At 38.4% G+C, this 24,871-nt stretch overlaps 1 protein-coding gene across 6 annotated transcripts in view; it reads right to left on the reverse strand.

Annotated features, from left to right (window-relative positions):
• Positions 1-24,871, reverse strand: part of TASOR2 (transcription activation suppressor family member 2) — a 65,872-nt gene that overhangs the window by 28,422 nt on the left and 12,579 nt on the right. For 5 of the 6 annotated variants that reach the window (XM_010811314.4, XM_059892950.1, XM_010811318.4 and 2 more), the window contains 9 exons: positions 20,413-20,546; positions 13,246-13,391; positions 12,857-12,952; positions 11,725-11,797; positions 8,186-8,277; positions 5,510-5,647; positions 5,237-5,367; positions 5,137-5,156; positions 4,934-5,033 (listed from right to left, as the gene is read on the reverse strand). In XM_010811314.4, the coding sequence (XP_010809616.2) occupies positions 4,934-5,033; positions 5,137-5,156; positions 5,237-5,367; positions 5,510-5,647; positions 8,186-8,277; positions 11,725-11,797; positions 12,857-12,952; positions 13,246-13,391; positions 20,413-20,546 (930 nt within the window). The remainder of the gene's footprint in view (positions 1-4,933; positions 5,034-5,136; positions 5,157-5,236; positions 5,368-5,509; positions 5,648-8,185; positions 8,278-11,724; positions 11,798-12,856; positions 12,953-13,245; positions 13,392-20,412; positions 20,547-24,871) is intronic. The other variant, XM_010811316.4, reaches the window with a different exon arrangement.

Genomic DNA, 24,871 nt, shown 5'->3' on the forward strand with positions numbered 1-24,871 from the left:
CAAGGTCAGGAGGGGCAGCCGTGAGGAGATACCCCACGTCCAAGGTAAGAGAAACCCAAGTAAGATGGTAGGTGTTGCAAGAGGGCATCAGAGGGCAGACATACTCAAACCATAATCACAGAAAACTAGTCAATCTGATCACACAGACCACAGCCTAACTCAATGAAACTAAGCCATGCCCTGTGGGGCCACCCAAGACGGACGGGTCTTGGTGGAACGGTCTGACAGAATGTGGTCCACTGGAGAAGGGAATGGCAAACCACTTCAGTATTCTTGCCTTGAGAACCCCATGAACAGTATGAAAAGGCAAAATGGTAGGATACTGAAAGAGGAACTCCCCAGGTCAGTAGGTGCCCAATATGCTACTGGAGATCAGTGGAGAAATAACTCCAGAAAGAGTGAAGGGATGGAGCCAAAGCAAAAACAATACCCAGTTGTGGATGTGACTGGTGATAGAAGCAAAGTCTGATGCTGTAAAGAGCAATATTGCATAGGAACCTGGAATGTCAGGTCCATGAATCAAGGCAAATTGGAAGTGGTCAAACAGGAGATGGCAAGAGTGAACGTCAACATTCTAGGAATCAGCGAACTAAAATGGACTGGAATGGGTGAATTTAACTCAGATGACCATTATATCTACTACTGTGGGCAAGAATCCCTTAGAAGAAATGCAGTAGCCATCATAGTCAACAAGAGAGTCCGAAATGCAGTACTTGGATGCAATCTGAAAAATGACAGAACGATCTCTGTTCATTTCCAAGGCAAACCATTCAATATCACAGTAAACCAAGCTTATGCTCCAACCAGTAATGCTGAAGAAGCTGAAGTTGAATGGTTCTATGAAGACCTACAAGACATTTTAGAACTAACATGCAAAAAACAGATGTCCTTTTCATCATAGGGGACTGGAATGCAAAAGTAGGAAGTCAAGAAACACCTGGAGTAACAGGCAAATTTGGCCTTGGAATATGGAATGAAGCAGGGCAAAGACTAATAGAGTTTTGCCAAGAAAATGCACTGGTCACAGCAAACACCCTCTTCCAACAACACAAGAGAATACACGTGGACATCACCAGATGGTCAACACCGAAATCAAATTGATTATATTCTTTGCAGCCAAAGATGGAGAAGCTCTTTACAGTCAGCAGAAACAGGACCGGGAGCTGACTGTGGCTCAGATCATGAACTCCTTATTGCCGAATTCAGACTGAAGAAAGTAGGGAAAACCACTAGACCATTCAGGTATGACCTAAATCAAATCCCTTATGATTATACAGTGGAAGTGAGAAATAGATTTAAGGGACTAGATCTGATACAGTGCCTGATGAACTATGGACCGAGGTTCGTGACATTGTACAGGAGACAAGGATCAAGACCATCCCCATGGAAAAGAAAAGCAAAAAAGCAAAATGGCTGTCTGAGAAGGTCTTACAAATAGGTGTAAAAAGAAGAGAAGTGAAAAGCAAAGGAGAAAAGGAAAGATATTCCCACTTGAATGCAGAGTTCCAAAGAATAGCAAGGAGAGATAAGAAAGCCTTCCTTAGTGATCAATGCAAAGAAACAAAGCAAAACAATAGAATGGGAAAGACTAGAGATCTCTTCAAGAAAATTAGAGATAACACGGGAATATTTCATGCAAAGATGGGCACATTAAAGGACAGAAATGGTATGGACCTAACAGAAGCAGAAGATATTAAGAAAAGGTGGCAAGAATACACAGAAGACACAGAAGAATGGTACAAAAAAGATCCTCATGACCCAGATAATCACAATGGTGTGATCACTCACCTAGAGCCAGACATCCTGGAATGTAAAGTCAAGTGGGCCTTAGGAAGCATCACTAGGAACAAAACTAGTGAAGGTGATGGAATTCCAGTTGAGCTATTTCAAATCCTGAAAGATGATGCTGTGAAAGTGCTGCACTTAATATGCCAGCAGATTTGGAAAACTCAGCAGTGGTCACAGGACTAGAAAAGGTCAATTTTCATTCCAATCCCAAAGAAAGGCAATGCCAAAGAATGCTCAAACTACCACACAATTGCACTCATCTCACATGCTAGTAAAGTAATGCTCAAAATTCTCCAAGCCAGGCTTCAGCAATACATGAACCGTAAACTTCCAGATGTTCAAGCTGGTTTTAGAAAAGGCAGAGGAACCAGAGATCAAATTGCCAGCATCCGCTGGATCATCGAAAAAGCAAGAGAGTTTCAGAAAAACATCTATTTCTGCTTTATTGACTATGCCAAAGCCTTTAACTGTGTGGATCACAATAAACTGTGGAAAATTCTGGAAGAGATGGGAATACCAGACCAGCTGACCTGCCTCTTGAGAAACCTGTATGCAGGTCAGGAAGCAACAGTTAGAACTGGACATGGAACAACACACTGGTTCCAAATAGGAAAAGGAGTACGTCAAGGCTGTATATTGTCACCCTGCTTATTTAACTTATATGCAGAGTACATCATGAGAAAAGCTGGGCTGGAAGAAGCACAAGCTGGAATCAAGATTGCCGGGAGAAATATCAATAACCTCAGATATGCAGATGACACCACCCTTATGGCAGAAAGTGAAGAGGAACTCAAAAGCCTCTTGCTGAAAGAGAAAGAGGAGAGTGAAAAGTTGGCTTAAAGCTCAACATTCAGAAAACTAAGATCAGGGCATCTGGTCCCATCACTTCATGGGAAATAGATGGGGAAACAGTGGAAACAGTGTGAGACTTTATTTTTTGGGGCTCCAAAATCACTGCAGATGGTGACTGCAGCCATGAAATTAAAAGACGCTTACTCCTTGGAAGGAAAGTTATGACCAACCTAGACAGCATATTAAAAAACAGAGATATTACTTTGCCAAGAAAGGTCCGTCTAGTCAAGGCTATGGTTTTTCCAGTGGTCATGTACAGATCTCAGAGTTGGACCGTGAAAAAAGCTCAGCGCTGAAGAATTGATGCTTTTGAACTGTGGTGTTGGAGAAGACTCTTGAGAGTCCCTTGGACTGCAAGGTGATCCAACCAGTCTATTCTAAAGGATATCAGTCCTGGGTGTTCATTGGAAGGACTGATGCTAAAGCTGAAACTCCAAAACTTTGGCCACCTCATGCGAATAGCTGACTCAGTGGAAAACACCCTGATGCTGGGAGGGATTGAGGGCAGGAGGAGAAGGGGACGACAGAGTATGAGATGGCTGGATGGCATCACCGACTTGATGGACATGAGTTTGAGTAGACTCCTGGAGTTGGTGATGGACAGGGCGGCCTGGCGTGCTGCGGTTCATAGGGTTGCAAAGAGTCGGACACGACTGAGCAACTGAACTGAACTGAACTGAGTTAAAATGCCACGTGCAGCTTCTTCTATTATAAGGTCTGTGTTTTTTCCTTTGTGAAATATGTAAATTCCATCAAACTTCCACCTACTTTATCAAGCCTCCATTGATCATTATGATGTTGCCAAAATGTGATTTCCTAATTTCATCACTCTTTCTACACTTACTGCTGCTGCTGCTAACTCGCTTGTCGTGTCCGACTCTGTGCAACCCTATAGACGGCAGCCTACCAGGCTCCCCTGTCCTTGGGATTCTCCAGGCAAGAACACTAGAGTGGCTTCTACACTTACTAGTTGTACTCTGTACAACTACTGAGCCTGTGTGCTGCAGCTCCTGAAGCCTGCACTCCTAAAGCCTGTGCTGCTGAACGAGAGAAGCCACCACTATGAGATGTCCCAGTACTGCAACTAGAGAGTAGCCCCCTGCTCACCATAACTAGAGAAAGTTGCACAAAGCAATGAAGGCTCATGCAATCTAAATAAACAAACAAACATAAAACTTCTAAAAAGAGCCAATAAAAAGAAAATTATTTCTAATAGAACACTAACTTTCACTTTCTATTTCAGTTAAAGCATATCTAACTTTCAAGGGGTTTGGGGGCAAACTAAATAGATTAAACAAAGAAGTATCACAAGATACCCAGGGAAAAAATACTGTAATTCATTATCATATAAATACATGTAACAGCTCCTCTAATACTACCTTAGGAAAATCATGTGAAAATCAGATTCTGCATATCTTAATAAAAACTATAATAGAATTAAGTGGCTATAATCTGCATCTGTTATCTAGGCAAGTACAATTTGTTTCTCACAGAAAGTCAAACTTCTAGCATTAAGTAAATTAATTTAGCCTGAGAGTTTATTTTTCCACAAATGGATTAAGATGCTAAAAATTTTAAAGTGATTTATCAAAGTTTATAAAACTAAAAAGTAGGGACTTCACTTTGCCAACAAAGGTCCATATAGCCAAAGCTATGTTTTTTTTAGCAGTCATATATAGACGTGAGAGCTGGACCGTAATGAAGGCTGAGCACCAAAGAACTGATGCTTTTCAACTACAGTGTTGGAGAAGACTCTTGAGACTTCCTTGGATAGCAAGGAGATCAAACCAGTCAATCCTCAAGGAAATCAACCCTGAATATTCATTGGAAGGACTGATGCTGAAGCTCCAATACTGTGGCCACCTGATATAAAGAGCCAACTCATTGGAAAAGACCCTGATGCTGGGAAAGATTGAGGGCAGGAGGAGAAGGGGACAATAGAGGATGAGATGGTTGGATGGAATCACTGACTCAATGGACGTGAGTTTGAGCAAATTCCAGGAGATAGTGAAGGACAGGGAAGCCTGGCTTGCTACAGTCCATGGGGTTACAGAGTCAGACACAGCTTAGCAACTGAGCAACAATAAAACTAACTTATTCCAAAGCAAAGGTCAGATTTAGATTTGAATTTAGGTCTCTTGTGTCACGGCCCTGTACTCTATACATCTCCTGAAGAATAACCTAAAACCAAGTATAGCTGGTATATTTCATACCAGTGCCAACAAGCAGGACCTCAAAATGAGAACTGAAAACTTAGAGAAGCATTAGTAAAGGGCATTAATTCAACACTTACAGTTGTTTTGGAACTGCTGTACCATAGGAAGACCAAAGAGTTATATCACACAGCAGACAGCCTTGTATAATTAATTTCCCTTTCCATGGAGAGATGAGAACTGTAAGAAATGAGGTTAAGAAAGAAACTGATTATTTTATTTTTGAACAAAACATTTACTTAAAGAAAAAACTAAAAAAAAAAACAATTAAATAATTTCTTACCATTTTCTCTGAGTTCAAGTCTGGGGGGGGAAAAAGAAGCATTTTTATAAGAGCAAAGAAAACAAATCCAGTAAAACAAAGTATGCACATAATTACTTACATGCTTTTATGATCATGGGCTGGTGCTGCCATCTTTTTAGGTTCCCTGTACTGAAAAGCTACAATCAGGTAAGGACAGATCTGTCTGGGTCGCTCAGTAACAGTGCTGCCTGAAAGTTCATAGAGGTAATACTGAAAGAAGAGAAGTATTATGAGGATAGCACTACAGAATTCCTCATGTATCAAGTTTATTTCAACCCTACCCAACCTCCAAATTTAACTCATTAGATTCAGAAAAGTATCTTGCAAATGATTTATTCCCAGGTGACTATACCTGACTCAGTTCAAAGGTGCGAAAATGACTTGTCTTGTGAGAAATCTTGTTAGTATTTGCAGCCACATGGCAATCATAGCCAGAAGATGGGCTAGTATAGTTAGCTGTATAATTCTCAGACACAAACTTGACTTTTCCCTAGAATGAAAATATTAAGACTAATCAAATATCTTCAAATAGGAATAATTTTACTCTAGGATTTATTTTAAAATAGTCTAAATAAAGATGGGGATGTGTTTTGACTAACAGTACACTGTGTTAAGAACTATGGCTCTTAAAAAATTATCTTAAGACCAACAATAGTTTTAATTATCCATGAACCCCATTACATTTGTATTTAGCCCTTCAAGTTTTTTGTTTTTTTCACAAACTCTGATATAATTTGGCATCTTTCTTAGGCAAACATCCACAGCTTTTTTCATAGTATTAAAGAAGTACATGAATTAGCCCAATTTAGGAGAACCATTCCTTTCAACTAGAGAAGGAAATGGCAACCCACTCCAGTATTCTTGCCTGGGAAATTTCATGGACAGAGGAGCCTGGTGGGTTATAGTCCATGGGGTCGCGAAGAGTTGGACACAATTGACTAACACTTTAACTTAACTTTATTTCTTTAAAAGAGAAATTACATAGTCCACCAAACAGACTCGCTATTCAATATATATTGAATATATATATTGAATATATTCAGACTATATCATAAAAGATGAAAAAAACTAAAATGTCAAAAGATGAGTTCCAAACTGAAGTATTAAATTATAAACTGTAAATTGCTGCTGCTGCTGCTAAGTCACTTCAATCGTGTCTGACTCTGTGCGACCCCATAGACAGCAGCCTACCAGGGTCCCCCGTCCCTGGGATTTTTCCAGGCAAAAACACGAGTGGGTTGCCATTTCCTTCTCTAATGCATGCAAATGAAAAGTGAAAGTGAAGTTGCTTAGTCATGTCCGACTCTTCGCGACCCCATGGACTGCAGCCCACCAGGCTCCTCCATCCATGGGATTTTTCCAGGCAAGAGTACTGGAGTGGGGTGCTACTGCCTTCTCTGTAAATTGTAAATTAGAGACCAAGATACTCCTTTCCAGCAGCACCCAGTAAACCAGCAAGGAACAAAAGCCCAGTAAAGCACTTCACAGGCCAATAGCCCTGATTACTCAACAGCTGACAATGTTTTTCACTATGGAATCTCTTCATTAAGGGGTACGTATCTCCCAGAAAAAGGAAAAAGAGAACTGTTGAGTTAGTTTATCATGCAATAAAAGGTCATACAATGATTTTAAAAGCTATCTTGAATAACATAATGACATAACATGAAAAAAATGAAAATTCACCAAACAGGTACCAAAATGAGGTACAAAATAATAGGCAACTTTTATTTTTATGTTTACAAGATGCACTATTTAAATATATATATATGCTTGCTGTTAAGGTCCCTCCTCTTCAGCACTTGGACCACCAAGGACAATACTCAGAAGACTAATCACATGAGTGGTGCTCCAGTGAGCAGTCAGAACCTGCATCGTCTCCCCATCAAACTGGGCAGGGCTGGCTTCTGAGCAGTGAAGTAAGGAGGACTGAGAGCACATAGCCAGAAACTCAAAACTAAACAGCAGGGTCCGCCAGACAGGGTAGGGGCGTGAAACCAATGGCGAGGCACAATCTGACATAAAAAACTTGATATCTGAACTGACAGGCATGTGGGCTGCAGCAGAACTACAGTACTTATCACAGAGCAGGAGAGGGAAATGTTAAAGGGGGAAGCAGCAGCTGGGAGCCAATAAATGCTACCTTCCCTTCAGTTCTTGGGGACAAATTTTGGAATATGGAGAACTCACACTCAAAAAATCAGTAGTGTTAGGTTTATAACCGAAGAACTTAGTAGGAATGCTAAAACAAAAGCACAAACAAAACAAGACCACAGAATATGTCCTCAAAAAATCCCCCGACCTCTAAAATTAGTTTTCCTACTATTTGAGTGAAAATGCTAATTGTGTGATTCACTTATACTGCATTATTTAAGGGAACTAAAAAATTTCTGAGATTATTAGTTATAGGTATCACATGAAGCTATGAACAAGATCTCAATGTTTTAGGATACAAAAATGCATAAAGATTTCTCATTTTGACAATTTAAACCAGAATGCTGCTTTCCAAATTCATCTCTTATAGCTGTATTATTTTGAAGCTTTAAGAAAAAAAATTCACAGATCATCTATTAAAATAGTAAAAAAAAAGCTTTATCCTTAAAGGAAAGCAAAGGGAGCAGTTATTTTTTCTGATTCTAAACAGCTGTCTCTGGCTGCTAAGTCACGTCAGTCGTGTCCAACTCTGTGCGACCCCACAGATGGCAGCCCACCAGGCTGCCCCGTCCCTGGGATTCTCCAGGCAAGAACACTGGAGTGGGTTGTCATTTCCTTCTCCAATGCAGGAAAGTGAAAAGTGAAAGTGAAGTCGCTCAATCGTGCCCGACCCTCAGTGACCCCATGGACTGCAGCCTTCCAGGCTCCTCCGTCCATGGGATTTTCCAGGCAAGAGTACTGGAGTGGGGTGACACTGCCTTCTCCATAACTGTCTTTGGCAAGGACTATGTTTAGCAAATGATCTGCAAAAAACATGATCAAAGACTGATAAACTTTCATTAAAAAAAAATTACACAGAAGCAAATTTAGGCTTTACCTTAATTAGATTAAAAATTACAACATAACCAGACTTCCCATGATACCAAGGTCTTGCGTGAAGATAGTCTGAGTATTTGGAAATGTACACACCTATAAAAGTATAAAAATAGATTAATTTACACTTTAAAAAGGCTGTTTACACATGGGTTACTTAAACTGAACAAGATGACACAAGGGACAAATAAAAGGTAACTTTAAAAAACTATTTTGAAAATGCTTACCTTTTAAAATCTATTTGAGATATTCTACAGGTATGGAAACATCAGAGCTAAGATAAAATATATCAGTTTGACAACCAATTTTCTATTTGGGTACAGTAACTGAAAAGGGATGAATGTATTACAATTTTGGAAAAGTCTCTTTTATTTTCCATGCAATCTTTCAGTGAAAAGGCCTGTGGTAATCTGATTCTCAAGTTATTTTTTCCAGAAAATCTCAGTAAATGTTCTTATTTAAGAATGTGTGCTGAGGTTTACTACACAACAGGTCTGTGCCAGGCAGCAGTGATACAAAGGGAAACAGAACAAGATCCCTGTCTTTAAGCAGCATGTCCTACTGGACTGTGAATTCTAGTCAGCAGAGGTTAGATATTTTTTGTTTACCACTGCAGCCTCATTACAGACCATTGCTGTTTAAAAGAGAAGTTGAGTCTCAAGCGGGGAGAGACTCCTGTAGGTTGAGGCAGGAGAGGATGATCCCTACACAGAAGCAGCAGTGAGAAAACAGAGGAAAGAACCCATTTCAGGGATATTCCTGAACTGAGGCATTGCTTGTGAAATAGAAAAGACAGCGGTGAGAACACAGATAGAATGAACCGAGTTATAGACATGTTGTCAGAAGACTGGATTCCAATTCCAAGTTCTTCACTTACTACTACTCCTAAGCACATGACTGAGTAGTGAGAGGATGGGTGTGGGTTAGAAATCACAGGTTTTCAGGAAGATTTAAAAAGACCCATAAACCTTTAAAACTGTAATATACTATAGTAATATAAAGGCTTACTTTCATATATTTCATTATTTTACTTGAGCCAAAAACTATAAACATACATATCCAGTAGTGCTTTCTTATCATCACCCCCAGCATGTGAAGAAGAAGAATGTGTATTTGTAGGAATAATGCAGCCTCTACTCCACCGCCTACTGAAACCAGGCTCTCAAAACATCAACAATAAACTCATGCAACTGTCACACAGAAAAATGGCCTTGATTTTTAGAGGTATAAGCTGAGGCATTTGCTTGTAACTCACTTCCACATTTTTCAGGAAAAAAAAATATTTTTAGACAAATGAAGAGAATTAATGCAAAACATTATCTGGTAAATGTAGGTGATGGGTATATCATACCATGCTGCTTTTTTCTACATTAGCATTTTTCATAATGAAAAGAAGGAGGTGTTAAGGAAGAATAGGGGAAAAGAAAAAAAGGTTTCATGTAAACTGTTATTTGAGTTGTGAACTTATCCTCTTTCATGTCCTTTAGGAGAGCTGAAGAGAAGTTTAAAAACATTTCCTACACACAGAGTTACCATATTAAGCCAGCAATTCCACTCCTAGGTATAACCCAGCAAAAATGAAAATACTTGTCCACATAAAGACCATATGTACAAGAATATACATACTAGCTTTTTTTAATAATAGCTAAAAAGTAGAAACGAAATGTCTACCAACTGCTGAATGGATAAAGAAAAAGTGGTACAATGGAATATTATTCAGTCAAAAAGTGAATCAAGTACATGCAACAACATAGAGAATCTCAAAAACACTAAGTAAAAAAACAGTTACTCACAAAAGGTCAGATATGATTCCATTTATATGGAATGTCTGGAATAGGTCAATCCACAGGTGCAAAAAGGAAAGCAGTGGTTACCAAGGCTGGTGAGAGGGGAGGTAACTGATGAAAACAGTCTAAAACTGACCGTGCTGACTGTTGCACAACTCTGAATGCGCTAAAAAAAACACTGAACTGTATACTTCAAATGGGTGAATTGTATGGTGAATTTTATCTCAATAAAGCTGTTATTACAAAGGGCCAGCAAGAACCTAGCCATGAAGCCCCATAGTCTTTCTCACCCCTGATCTCCAACTTCTACAGCATCTGACACTGCTAACACCCCTCCGGACACCTTCTGTTTCTTGTGAGACTCCACCTCCAGATTCTTCATTCACTGGACTGCTCTCAGCTCTTCCTCTTCCTGTCCTTGCCCCATGTCCCCATCCCTTGGTCCCATACCATCTAAATAAAAGTTCTGTTCTTCACCATCTGTGCTGCCCCATGTAACAATATCTTTGGCTTCAACTAACATGTACCCTCTGCCACCTTGAGCCGCAACCTCTGGTCCTCATCCCTCTTCCAAATGTTTTCACCACCAGCAGGATAGCTTCCAGAACACTTAAGATGACCTACTGTTTCTCAAACAGCTTACTGGAATAAGTGTTCATTTACTGTGAGCTTACTAGGTGTAAGCTCCATGCTAAGCACTTTTCATAGTCTCATAATCCTCACAACAAATCTAGAAGATAGTTTTATTTATTTACAGATGAAGAAAGTGAAGCTTAAAGAAATGAGGGCTAAAGCACATTCTTTTTTTTTTTTTCATTACCCAATTTCAGTAGTCATTAACTCATGACCACTGTTTTTATTTTATATTCACCTGTAAAAATCCCAAACTTCATATCATTTCACCCACAAGCATACCAGTATGTTTACCTAAAAGATAAGGGTTCTTTTTTCCTAGCATTATTGTTATACCTTTATCATATCTCATAATAATAATACTTCACTATCATCAAATATTCAGCCAAAGTTCAGATTCCCCACTTGCCTTATAAATATTTTTACAGATGGTTTGCTTAGATCACAATCCAAACAAGGCCATACATTGCATTTGTTTGGCTTGTGAAAGACACATTATCAGTATAAGATATTGCAAGGTTTTCTGTTCATTTCCCAAGACATGTTGGTTGCTTCTTTAGAATACTGTGCACACTTCCAATACAGCATGTGTCTTATTGTGCTGCTCTTTGTACATGATTCTTTTCATTTCAAAAATAATAAATATACATTGAAGGAAAAATTCTAACCTCAATGATAAGACTACCTTTCTCCTGTAACTCATCAGCCTATCTAAAATCTCTCCTCTATTGATAATATCAATGCAGTGTAAATTTAACACTTTATATTTGATTATTTCCTTTCTCTACTCCTCATATCCCACAGTTGCCATCTTCGGTCAGTACCATCTATTCTCTATTCCTACTGCCATAATGATAGTTAGGAGGAAAGCCTCTTTAGCCCCAGATGATAGCACTGACCTCTTGAAAGATATCTGAAAGATATCTTCTAGTCCAATCATCTTAAAGAGAACTCTATTAGAAAGCCTTACGTTCTTAGATTCAAAGCTCATGTATATATCTAAAGTTCTGATTCCAAAGATTATTTATCATCAATGAAACTAGCTTTTAATACAGACTCTTATGTAACTAACTAAATTCCACTTCACCTTGTAAAAGAAATTCTCCTTCCTTATAGACCGTACCTTTTGCTGGGTCTCCCAGAGTGGTGATAGCACTGCTGCCCACACAGAGTCCATGCTGACATACCAACTTCGCCTTAAACAAAAGTTCGGACTTTGCTTATACCATGTTTTGGAGTCAATGAAATAACTATAATTTACATACAAACTTTCAATACAGAATCTGTACACTATATGCATTCATGGCACAAAGCAAGTTTCTATAAGGCAATTGTGTTTCAGTTAATATTAACAGTTTAAAATTTTTCATGAAATTTTACCATTTCTGCTAATGAAAATGTCACTGGCAAAACCAAATTAAACAAGCTCACAGATTAGTCCTCTCCTGAAGATTTCTTTTACGATTACAGCTTGGGAATCACTAAATTTGAAAATGCCTTACCCCCCGATGACCTTTATTTTTTTTAAAGTATGAACCCTTAACATCTTATTTGGAAGTCAACAACTAAGTAAATAAACTCTCTGGTATTACTATGTAACCATAAGGTACATGCTAATGTTAACTATCCTTTAGCAAATCTACCCCCATTCTTTAAAAATCATGATCCCAACCAAAATACTACCTGTGAATTACTTTAAGCTGGATCACAGATCTCTGGCACTGATGAAAGTGTATCTAGAAGTGTCTTTGGAGACATACCTGCACACAGCAGTTTTTTTTCTCCACAATTTAGGTATAAGCAACAATATATATGTTCAATTTTCAAAACAGCATGAAACAATTCCAAGTAACTAGAATGCTGAAAGTGTTCATCTTATCCCCAAAACCATGTAATTTAAACTTGAAGAAACTTCCACGAGAAATAGAAGATATCTATGTAAACAATGATCCAGAATGGAAAAATATCCATTCACTCCATTAAAAGGCATTATTAATATTAAGAAGTTTGTATTAATCGAAATCTCACTACAAGCTTACAAATGTATTTAAGATAAAACTAAAGAAAACCTTAAAAAGTTGTAGAAATTAAATCTTTCATGAGAAGCTTTCATTGTCATTTACACTGCTACCTAAAAAAGACTGATGAACTGGTAATGTTACAAATTTTATAGAATCAATGTTTAACTTTAATGACATAATTAATTTTGTACCTTAATATGATAAAATTAATTTTCTAAGACCAAATTTCCTTACCTGATTTTCAGTTTCAAACAGAAGAAACCCGTAAGTTTCTTGAAGTTCTTCGTGAGTATAGTTACTAGCTTTTTTTTCTTGGTAAAAAGCTTTGTACTGTATAAAGAGAATAATCAAATGTTATAAACATGTTATTTTGCCTTGCAAATTAATTTTTAAAAAATGCATCAACTGAATTCCTCCTGCTAAAAGACTAATGAAATTTATTATTTTTCTATTCTCTAGAATACATTACAATTACCTTTCAAGTGATTATTACCAAGGATCGTTTATCTTGCTAAAATGTGATAGCTAAAAAGAACTAGGCTCAAATATAAAAAATGATAGGTCTATTTCTTTAAAACTAAAATAAAACTAACCACAGACACAGTGTGTACCAAGCACCTCACCTCATTTAAGAAAATGTCATTTTTCACCAAAGTCACTTGACTGTACTGAAAACCATGCTCAGATGCAGAGTCCAAGTAAGAAGTATGGAGAATTGAAACTGTCCTCTGGAAGAGAGAGTCTGAACTCAAGGATACTGTCTCAAAAACTGTAAAACACAAAAATAATGCAACTGTTTAAGATAACCAAAGGCTGGGGAAAGTGGCACACTAAATATCACTGACCAAGTCATTCATTTCCTTCCTGCATAACAAAGACATTTCCATTATGTTCTGGCCACCATATCTGGACTATCTTCAAAGACCTCATACTCGATGAAAATAACCTAAATGGATTATAACAATGGACGAATTACTTTTAATGCAAGAGTAAATCCCTTTAGGTTTAAAGCTGGGTGCTGTAATCAAGGCTGTAAAAGCAGATGCATCTATAGTGTCAAGCTGGAGGTCAGCGACTGCTTAGATCAATGCTTCTTGTTCCTAAGTTTTTGTAAATCTAGGCCACATTTTGGAGAAGTCAGTGGCAGCCCACTCCAGTACTCTTGCCTGGAAAATCCCATGGACGGAAGAGGCTGGTAGGCTGCAGTCCATGGGGTTACTAGGAGTTGGATGAGACTGAGAGACTTCACTTTCACTTTTCACTTTCATGCACTGGAGAAGGAAATGGCCACTCACTCCAGTGTTCTTGCCTGGAGAATCCCAGGGACAGAGGAGCCTGGTGGGCTGCCATCTATGGGGTCACACAGACTCAGACACAACTGAAGCGACTTTGCAGCAGCAGCAGGCCACATTTTGATAAACTTAACCTTCCCAGTGGCTCACCAAATCTACAGAGAAGTCTGTGAGGTTCCATGGAAAGGGGCTACTACTGCATACTCACTTGACCCTGGAGTACAGAATGAAGGGAGCAAAGGCTATAAAGAGTTTTGCCAAGAGAACACACAGGTCATAGCAAACACCCTCTTCCAACAACACAAGAGAAGACTCTACACATGGACATCACCAGATGGTCAATATCAAAATCAGATTGATTATATTCTTTGCAGCCAAAGATGGAGAAGCTATACAGTCAGCAAAAACAAGACTGGGAGCTGACTGTGGCTCAGATCATGAACTCCTTATTGCCAAATTCAGACTTAAATTGAGAAAAGTAGGGAAAAACCACTAGACCATTCAGGTCTGACCTAAATCAAATCCCTTATGAGTATACAGTGGAAGTGACAAATAGATTCAAGGGATCAGATCTGATAGAGTGCCTGAAGAACTATGGACAGAGGTTCGTGACACTGTATAGAAGGCAGGGATCAAGACGATCCCCAAGAAAAAGAAATGCAAAAAGGCAAAATGGTTGTCTGAGGAGGCCTTACAAATAGCTATGAAAAGAAGAGAAGCAAAAGGCAAAGGAGAAAAAGAAAGATATACCCATCTGAATGCAGAGTTCCAGAGAATAGCAAGGAGAGATAAGAAAGGCTTCCTCAGAGATTAATGCAAAGAAATAGAGGAAAACAATAGAATGGAAAAGACTAGAGATTTCTTCAAGAAAATTAGAGACACCAAGGGAACATTTCATGCAAAGATGGGCGCAATAAAGTACAAAAATGGTATGAACATGACAGAAGCAGGAGGTATTAAGAGGTGGCAAGAATACACAGAAGAACTATACAAAAAAGATCTTCATGACCCAGATAATCACAATGGCATGATCACTCACCTAGAGCCAGACATCCTGGAATGTGAAGTCAAGTGGGCCTTAGGAAGCATCACTACGAAGAAAGCTAGTGGAGGTGAAGGAATTCCAACTGAGCTATTTCAAATCCTAAAAGATGATGCTGTGAAAGTGCTGCACTCAATATGCCAGCAAATTTAAAAAACTCAGCAGTGGCCACAGGACTGGAAAAGGTCAGTTTTCATTCCAATCCCAAAGAAAGGCAATGCCAAAGAATGCTCAAACTACCGCACAACTGCACTCATCTCACACACTAGTAAAGCAATGCTCAAAATTCTCCAAGCCAGGCTTCAACAGAATGTGAACTGTGAACTTCCAGATGTTCAACCTGGATTTAGAAAAGGCAGAGGAACCAGAGATCAAATTGCCAACATCTGCTGGATCATCGAAAAAGCAAGAGAGTTCAGAAAAACATCTACTTCTGCTTTATTGACTACTCCAAAGCCTTTGACTGTGTGGACCACCATAAACTGTGGAAAATTCTTCGAGAGATGAGAATACCAGACCATCTGACCTGCCTTCTGAGAAATCTGTATGCAGGTCAAGAAGCAACAGATAGAACTGAACAAGGAACAACAGACTGGTTCCAAATTGGGAAAAGAGTATGTCAAGGCTGTATACTGTCACCCTGCTTATTTAACTTATATGCAGAGCACATCATGAGAAATGCTGGGCTGGATGAAGCACAAGCTGGAATCAAGATTGCTGGAGAAATATCAATAACCTCAGATACACAGATGATACCACACTTATGGCAGAAAGCAAAGAACTAAAGAGCCTCTTGATGAAAGTAAAAGAGAGTGAAAAAGTTGGCTTAAAACTCGACATTCAGAAAACTAAAATCACAGAATCCAATCCCATCACTTTATGGCAAATAGATGAGTAAACAGTGGAAACAGTGACAGACTTTATTTTTTGGGGCTCCAAAATCACTGCAGATGGTGACTGCAGCCATGAAATTAAAAGATGCTTGCTCCTTGGAAGAAAAGTTATGACCAAACTAGACAGTATATTAAAAAGCAGAGACATTACTTTGCCAAGAAAGGTCCGTCTAGTCAAGGCTATGGTTTTTCCAGTAGTCATGTATGGCTATGAGAGTTGGATTACAAAGAAAGCTGAGCACAGAACAATTGATGCTTTCGAACTGTGGTGCTGGAGAAGACTCCTGAGAGTCCCTTGAACAGCAAGGAGATCCAACAAGTCTATCCTAAAGGAAATCAGTCCTGAATATTCACTGGAAGGACTGATGCTGAAGCTGCAACTCCAATACTTTGGCCACCTGATGCGAAGAGCTGACTCATTTGAAAAGACTCTGATCCTGGGAAAGATTGAAGGCAAGAAGAGAAGGGGATGACAGAGGATAAGATGGCTGGATGCCATCACCGATTCAATGGACATGAATTTGAGTAAAACTCTGGGAGAGTTGGTGTTGGACAGGGAGGCCTGGCGTGCTGCAGTCCATGGGGTCACAAAGAATCAGACATGACTGAGCAACTGAACTGAACTGCACACTCAGCAAACACATCAGAAATTGTTTTTCTCTGAGCCTTCCTCATCAGCCTGGAAATGTCTACTGAACTTTACTTCTTACGGATTATATTACAAAATCATCATTTTATGAAAATAAAAATTTATTACTTTTTTTGAAAGTGCTTTTTTCAAACCATACCCATGTACCATCTGAGAGATGCTAGGCTACCTCTCCTATGAAAGCCATGTTTCCTATAGTTGAGAATTAATGACCCAATCAAGCAATTTTCTTGGTTGGGCCTTTGTCCTTTTTACGCATCCTCACTCAGCGAGAACTAAGACTAATGAAGTCTCATAACATTTAACTATTTGCTTTGTTTACTCCTTTTTATTTGGATCCTCTATTCTCTTTAACCAAGGTGGGGAAAAGGATACACACAGATTACTTCTAAAGAGAACACAGTAATGTATATAACACTGGAAGTTTTGACCTTATAGTATAATTAAGTATGTTAATATGGTTATCCTACTTTTATCAGAACTCAGCCAATTACATTAAAATTCATAAGCTGAAAAGAATATAAGCTTTTCAAATAAAATTAATTTATGAATAACAGATTTAAAAAAAAACCCTAAACTATTACAGAAATTAAAACAAACATTTCAGGAAAATTAATTTGTACTAAACTGTCCTAACACTTTAATTCACAAGGTAATTTGAAAATGCTTTTAGTAACAAAACTTCCTAGAATCAAAAAATAAAAGATTATAAATAGCAAGGAAGGAAGAAAAAGATGAAACATTTATTTTTATTTTTCCTCAGTTTCATCTTCTCTCTTTCAATATTAATATAATGAAGTGAAAGTGAAAGTCACTCAGTCGTGTCCAACTTGCTTTGTGACCCCATGGACTGTAGCCTGCCAGGCTCCTCTGTCCATGTAATTCTCCAGGCAAGAATACTGGATCAATATACCAATGCTATTAAAAAAAAAAAAAAAAAAAGATATTCTAAAGTCCTTCAAATAGCAAAACACCAATGACAGTAATTAAAAATTTGGCTTTTTCAAATTTATTGAAATTTAACTTTTTCAAAGTTATTGACTTTGTTCAGCTAATAAGTCAAAACAAACTGGGAAGCCTACGCACTTGCAAGTTCATTTTACAAATAATCTGTACTGCTAGCTCAAATGAAAATCAAGATTCCCTTAAAAATCATAATTTTTGGAACCCAGTATTAATATTTAATATTTTTAAAAAGACTATATTTTAAAAATCTAAGTATACTCTTAGGCTCCATATCTGTGAAAGATTTTGCTTAAAAAAGTTCTTGTAGTTCTGGAAATGAACAAACTATGATTACCAACTATCTTAAATTGTACACAATGTTAACAGATAGGCACAGATTTTAAATTTCAGAAGTAGTAAAAACTACATATTTCCCCAATTTTGAGTGTCAATGCACAATAATAAACTGAAACATGGGAGAAATAATGCAATTAAAAAAAAAAAAACCAAAAACCTGTCTAACGCAGTGTGGGGAAAACAGTTCCCAATAAAACTATGACTAATGGTAATGATTTAAAATAAACAAGGCAGAACAAGTAAAGTAAATCACTTATTTTGTACTTTCATATTGTAATTTCTAAGACTATTTACAGCTAAAAATGCTTCCCCTTTTAGGTTAGCACTCAATAGCCATACGTTATAAAAGTAATAATTTTACAGTTGACAGAAGGAAAAGCATATCAAAAGAAAACTTAATGGAAAACCATGGTAAATCCTGAATCTTTTATGATTTCATAATAAATAACCTCAATTATACTCTCAAAAAAGTACGTTTCCTGCTCTTTATGTAAGGAGATAAATGAGAATGTTTATTGAGAAGTCTCTGCCCACACAACGCACTCTCATTTAATCACCTAACAAGTGTACAAAACAAGGAGCACTAAATAAAAGGATAGTTTTATCTTTTTTGCTGAGCAATACACATGCTTTATTTAAACCATTCAAGAATATCAGAATATTAAGAGAAAGAAGAGGGGGCTATTCCACAAAGAAATTTAAACAACATCTAAGAGGGTAACTTGAAAAATATCTGATTGTAAAGTATAAAGAGTGTCCCCTAAGACTTAAGTGACAAACAGAGTGCACATGGAAAAAATTTAAGTTCAATTGAAATGGCTGTAAAAACTGAGTTAATGCTCTTTACTGTAGCACCTGGCTTTGGGTACATTTCTCTTGCCTGGAAAATCCCATGGACGGAGGAGCCTGTTAGGCTGCAGTCCATGGGGTCACTAAGAGTCAGACACGGCTGCACAACTTCACGACTTCACTTTCACTTTTCACTTTCATGCACTGGAGAAGGAAATGGCAACCCACTCTAGTGTTCTTGCCTGGAGAATCCCAGGGACAGGGGAGCCTGGTAGGCTGCCGTCTATGGGGTCGCACAGAGTCAGACACGACTGAAATGCCTTAACAGCAGCAGCAGCTCTGCTATTTGTGGATTTTATCTTAAAAGTTAGGTCAAGCTTGACACGAGAAGTTGGACTCTGCTCACAGTGCCCTGAATCATCTCCCCTATCTCAAACTCCATCAGGGATACTGAGTGACTTGACATGAGGGACATTTCTTTCTCTAACTTCTAATAAGAGAGACAAGGAAATTATAAACCAATTTCTCATGCTATGTCACAAGCATCTGTTTTCCATTTTATAAGCATCTGGTCTGTAAGCAAATAATGAGATGAACAAATGGCAACACCTTAGGTGTCACAATAATTCTAACAGAAACTAACCACTTCTACAACTCCCCTGGACATATCCTGCCTGTGATTAAGCAACAGCATTTCCACTCTAGATGCCTATATAGTTTATCTCCTCTAAGTAGGTTATTTGATAGTTGTTGAAGGAACAGCCAAGTCCTTAATCACCTAATCTGAAAAGGTATCTTTGATACCTTTAAGATATCAAAGGACTGCCAGTTTAAGATAAATACAACTTGTTCAGAACACAATTTGTCAGAAGTAACAAAAACTTAAATGGGCATACTAAATAACCATTTCATTCCTGGGTATCTATTCCTCAAAAATGTTAGCAAAGTGCAGCGGTGATACGTACAAGGATGTTCCACACACCAGCACCTGTAACACGAAAAACAATGGAGATAACCTAAGTGAAAGTGAAAGTCGCTCAGTCCTGTTGGACTCTTTGCGACTCCATGGACTATACAGTCCATGGAATTCTCCAGGCCAGAATACTGGAGTGGGTAACCATTCCCTTCTTCAGGGGATCTTCCCAACCTGGGGATCAAACCAAGGTATCCCATATTACAGGCAGATTCTTTACCAATTGAGCCACCAGGGAAGCCTTGGAGATAACCTAAACTGCCGTCAACAGGGAAACACCTTGCAGCTATTAAATAAAAACAAAGTAAATCTGTATATACTAATGTACAGAGATATCTACTGTATACTACTGAGGGAATAAATGCATTATATAATGTTATTTTGGTAAAAAAAATTATGTGTTTGAAAGTATACAGAAAAAGATCTAGAAAGAGAGAGGAAATCCAACAGTTATTAACAGTGTTTATGCCAATGGTGACTGGGGAGCTGACAAAAAGGAGACCTTGTACTTTTACCTTACATATGTTACTACAATTTAGATTTTTCTTATATAAGCATGTATTACTTCTACTATTTAACATATCTCAACTTAAAATCAAGTAAAATAAATAATTTCAAAGAAATACAGAGAGTGACAATTTCTCTTGAACAGATACATTTTCTGATGCAATTTGAAAACTTAATTACCTATCAATTTTGGACTAATAATTTAAAAAATTTTGCAGCTACTGGAAATTATAATTTTTTTTAAAGTCCTTGCATTTACATGATCTAAATTAAAATTTTAAAAACTGCATTGTTCAACTCTGGATTCATCAGCAATAACTTAGACCATTTGTTTAATACCCACTCTTTTCTGATATGAACCCTGTCTCAGTCTTCTCTAAGAGGGGATGCAGCTGGGAGGGTGGTGTTAATTCATTTTCACCAAGTATACCCCCAGAATTCTTGACATACTCCTGTTCTCTGTTAATGTCATAAATGCTAAAACAAAAAAAGAGAAAATTAAATCATAAAGTGAGTAGTTCTATTTTGGGCATATCTACTATATAAATAAATGTTTACTGAGCATTAGGTACAATTTTGTAATATTTACTTTGTCAAGTCTCCAGAGCTAAAGGCTAAAGCTCTACTGATTTGCTCTATAAGAAGTAATAACCCACATAAACTGAAATGTTGTTTCTCCAATCCTTTAATTTCTAAAGGAAATTTTCTTCACAGAAATAAATAGAAATCACTTTTGCCTTATTGAAAAAAACCTTTCAGATGAGATCAGGGTGGTACAGTCTTAGATGAGGAAAAAAGCCTCTCAAAGTAAACAGATTATAGAACCACACTCATGTTCTACTGATTGGAAATAATAAAATCAAACAGAAGACAAATAAAACCTCTCTCTACCCCTAAATTCAGTTCAGTTCAGTCGCTCAGTTGTGTCCAACTCTTTGCGACCCCATGAATCACAGCACGCCAGGCCTCCCTGTCCATCACCAACTCCTGGAGTTCACTCAAACTCATGTGCATCAAGTCGGTGATGCCATCCAGCCATCTTATCCTCTGTCGTCCCCTTCTCCTCCTGCCCCCAATCCCTTCCAGCATCAGAGTCTTTTCCAATGAGTCAACTCTTCACATGAAGTGGCCCAAGTATTGGCGTTTCAGCCTCAGCATCAGTCCTTCCAATGAATACCCAGGACTGATCTCCTTTAGGATGGACTGGTTGGATCTCCTTGCAGTCCAAGGGACTCGTAAGAGAATTTTCCAGCACCACAGTTCAAAAGCATCAATTGTTCGGCACTCAGCTTTCTTCACAGTCCAACTCTCACATCCATACATGACCACAGGAAAAACCATAGCCTTGACTAGACGGACCTTTGTTGGCAAAGTAATGTCTCTGCTTGTGAATATGCTATCTAGGTTGGTCATAAGTTTCCTTCCAAGGAGTAAGAGTCTTTTAATTTCATGGCTGCAATCACCATCTGCAGTGATTTTGGAGCCCCCCAAAATAAAGTCTGACACTATTTCCACTTTTTCCCCATCTATTTCCCATGAAGTGATGGGACCAGTTGCCATGATCTGTTTTCTGAATGTTGAGCTTTAAGTCAACTTTTTCACTCTCTTCCTTCACTTTCAGCAAGAGGCTTTTTAGTTCCTCTTCACTTTCTGCCATAAGGGTGGTGTCATCTGCATATCTGAGGTTATTGATATTTCTCCCGGCAATCTTGATTCTAGCTTGTGCTTCTTCCAGCCCAGCATTTCTCATGATGTACTCTGCATATAAGCTAAATAAGGAGGGTGACAATATACAGCCTTGACATACTCCTTTTCCTATTTGGAACCGGTCTGTTGTTCCATGTCCAGTTCTAATTGTTGCTGCCTGACCTGCATATAGGTTTCTCAAGAGGCAGGACAGGTGGTCTGATATTCCCATCTCTTTCAGAATTTTCCAGTTTATTGTGATCCACACAGTTAAAGGCTTTGGCATAGTCAATAAAACAGAAATAGATGTTTTTCTGGAACTCTCTTGCTTTTTCGATGATCCAGCAGATGCTGGCAATTTGATCTCTGGTTCCTCTGCCTTTTCTAAAACCGGTTTGAACATCTGTAAGTTCATGGTTCACATATTGCTGAAGCCTGGCTTGGAAAATTTTGAGCATTACTTTACTAGCGTGGGAGATGAGTGCAATTGTGTAGTATATGATTCAACCTTTATTAAATGAAACTGTTAGTGCTGACTATTATGTATCTAGTACTATGCTATACCTTGGATTTCATGAGACAAGTGAAACCGTCTCATTGAAAAAGCGTTTACAGTGAAAGTGTCTGTGAAGCCCAGGGATCTTATAATGTGCTCACAAAATATTCCTAGAGTGAATTCTGGGAGGCAAGGGTTGTGTCTTCTGGTGACAGTGGTCTCAAAGAGGAAACCAGTTGAGTTGGAAATCTCTTCCACCTCAAAGGAAGTCAAAACCCTCCCAAGCCAGATTACACTTGCAAGTTACAAGAGGAGTAGCAATAAAGGCACCATATTTTTAAAAACAATCCTTGGATGAAGGAGCAAAGGAGGGAACCCTTAAGACTGAAAACTGCTCTGTTGCATCACTACACTGGACTCAAACACATCTTCAGAGTTAGAATAAGATGAAGGCAGAGAGAGAGCATCTTTTCCTTTGTCCTTTGTGAGAAAACTTTCCCAGAATTCTCTCTGCAGGTGGCCATTCTCACCTCACTGGCCAGAACTGAGTCACATGTTTTTACTAAAACAGCCACGAACCAAGGAGAGCAGAATTACTGTAATTAGCTTAGAGTAATATTCACATAGCCACACCACTCTCATCCTCCCATGCCACTCGTGAAGCACGAGATTCCCCCCAAATCTAGGCAAAATTGTGATCTGGGGGAAGGTAAGAAAAGGGGAGATAATTATTGGAAGGCGGTCATTGACATCATCACATTAAGGTCTTAGAAAAAGTCAGTGGTAGGTCTGCACTAGAATCCTGGTTTCCTGACCCACAATTTAATTCTCCTCTTGACATAAATAATAAATGGATACCATCAATACTGCTACTTTTCTAAAGAATTTTAAATAAATCCACACAACTCCACCACAAATCCTTTTTGAAAAAAGGTATATATAACTATACATGTTATTTTTTTGTAAGGCATATTGAATTTCCCAAATAATGAACTGCTCGCAGTTTCTCATGTGTATCATACTTCTATCTCTGCATTTGCTCCTACTTATATTGCCTTGAAAATGTATATACTAGTACTCCCCCTTTTTTGGCTTCCTTGTCATTTGAATACTTGCTCAGATTTCAAGTATCAGTGCCTCTCTGAAACATTTCAGGACACATCCCATCTCAGTAACAGTGGCTGTTTGTATCATTATGTATCCACTGTATCTTGCTGCAGATTCTAATCGCTGTGGCCGTTTTTAGGAGAGTTCTTCAGCTTTATTATCTAATCTCTTCCTGTTTTCTGAATAATTCCTCTTTTAAAAAATAGAATCTCTTCTTTCATGTAAGTTATATCTTCTTTTTTCTCTTTAAAGATACTACTGTTTCATTTTGTTAAAGTTTCTCCTCTGTTACCTGCAGTAAATCTAATTTCTATCAAGCTCCTTTTATTTTCTACTTGTTTATTCCTGCTTGGTCTCTTCTGTGTTACAGACTTCCAGCAAATGACTGGTGATCCTTGGCTGTCTGTTTACGTTTAACTGTGAGGCACTTAAAGCTGACTGAAAGTCTAACGCATGAGCACCACTTCCTGACCAGCAGCCGTCATTCTTCCAGGAGATCTGATGGTGATGCAGCTGCTGATTTAATCAAGTGAACTCAAAAAGTCCTATCTGTTAAATATTTTGTTGTGGATTGATAAGTTTCCCCAGAAAAGAATCCTTTAATACCCTGTTGAGGGGAAGCATAAGTGGCTCATGTGGTAAAGAATCTGCTGGAAATGCAGGAGACCCGGGTTTGATCCCTGGGTAGGGAAGATTCCCTGGAGAAGGAAACGGCTACACACTCCAGTATTCTTGCCTAGAGAATCCCATGGACAGAGAAGCCTGGTGGGCAACAGTCTATGGGGTCACAAAGAGTCTGACATGACTGAGCAATTAACACACTTTAACACACAAAAGCTTGACTACTAGTTCTGAGAACCACACAAAAAAAGACAGCTCTGGTTTCACCATTCCACATGCTAACTTTCACTTAATCCTCATCTTTATTTAGGATCTTCACCCCAACCTCAGTTGTCTAGAGCCTGCCTAGTTCATGTCTCCTGACTATAAACCTTCAATCTTCTGTCAGGGTAGAAGGAAGGTGGCTATCTGGGTGTGTGGAGTGAAGAAGATCAATGACTTCTATTTCTATTCCACCGGTATTTCTACCTTGAGAAAAGCTTGGTACCTCTACATCCTGATCCTTTCCCAGATTCTGTGAAGGAAATCAGCTTGCTTCTCTTGTTAGCTTATTCTCTTCAGCACTGTCTAATCCACTAAATCATTTAGTACTTAACTACCTTCTTTCCATGAGCTTCCCCACAGAAAGTGGCTTAGTGGTAAAGAATCTGCCTGCAATGCAGGAGATATAGGTTCCATCCCTGGGTCAGGAATATCCCCTGGAGGAGGAAATGGCAACTCACTCCAATATTCTTGTCTAGGAAATCCCATGGACAGGGGTACGTGGTGGGTTACAGTCATGGGGCTGCAAAACAGTTGGACACTACTGAGAGACTAAACAACATCTTCTTTCTAGTTTCCCAAATACTGATTTCATTTATCTTCTCCTTCCTCATTCTCTTGATCTTTGTGG

This window comes from Bos taurus, chromosome 13 (assembly GCF_002263795.3).
Source record: "Bos taurus isolate L1 Dominette 01449 registration number 42190680 breed Hereford chromosome 13, ARS-UCD2.0, whole genome shotgun sequence".
Taxonomy (NCBI): Eukaryota; Metazoa; Chordata; class Mammalia; order Artiodactyla; family Bovidae; genus Bos; species Bos taurus.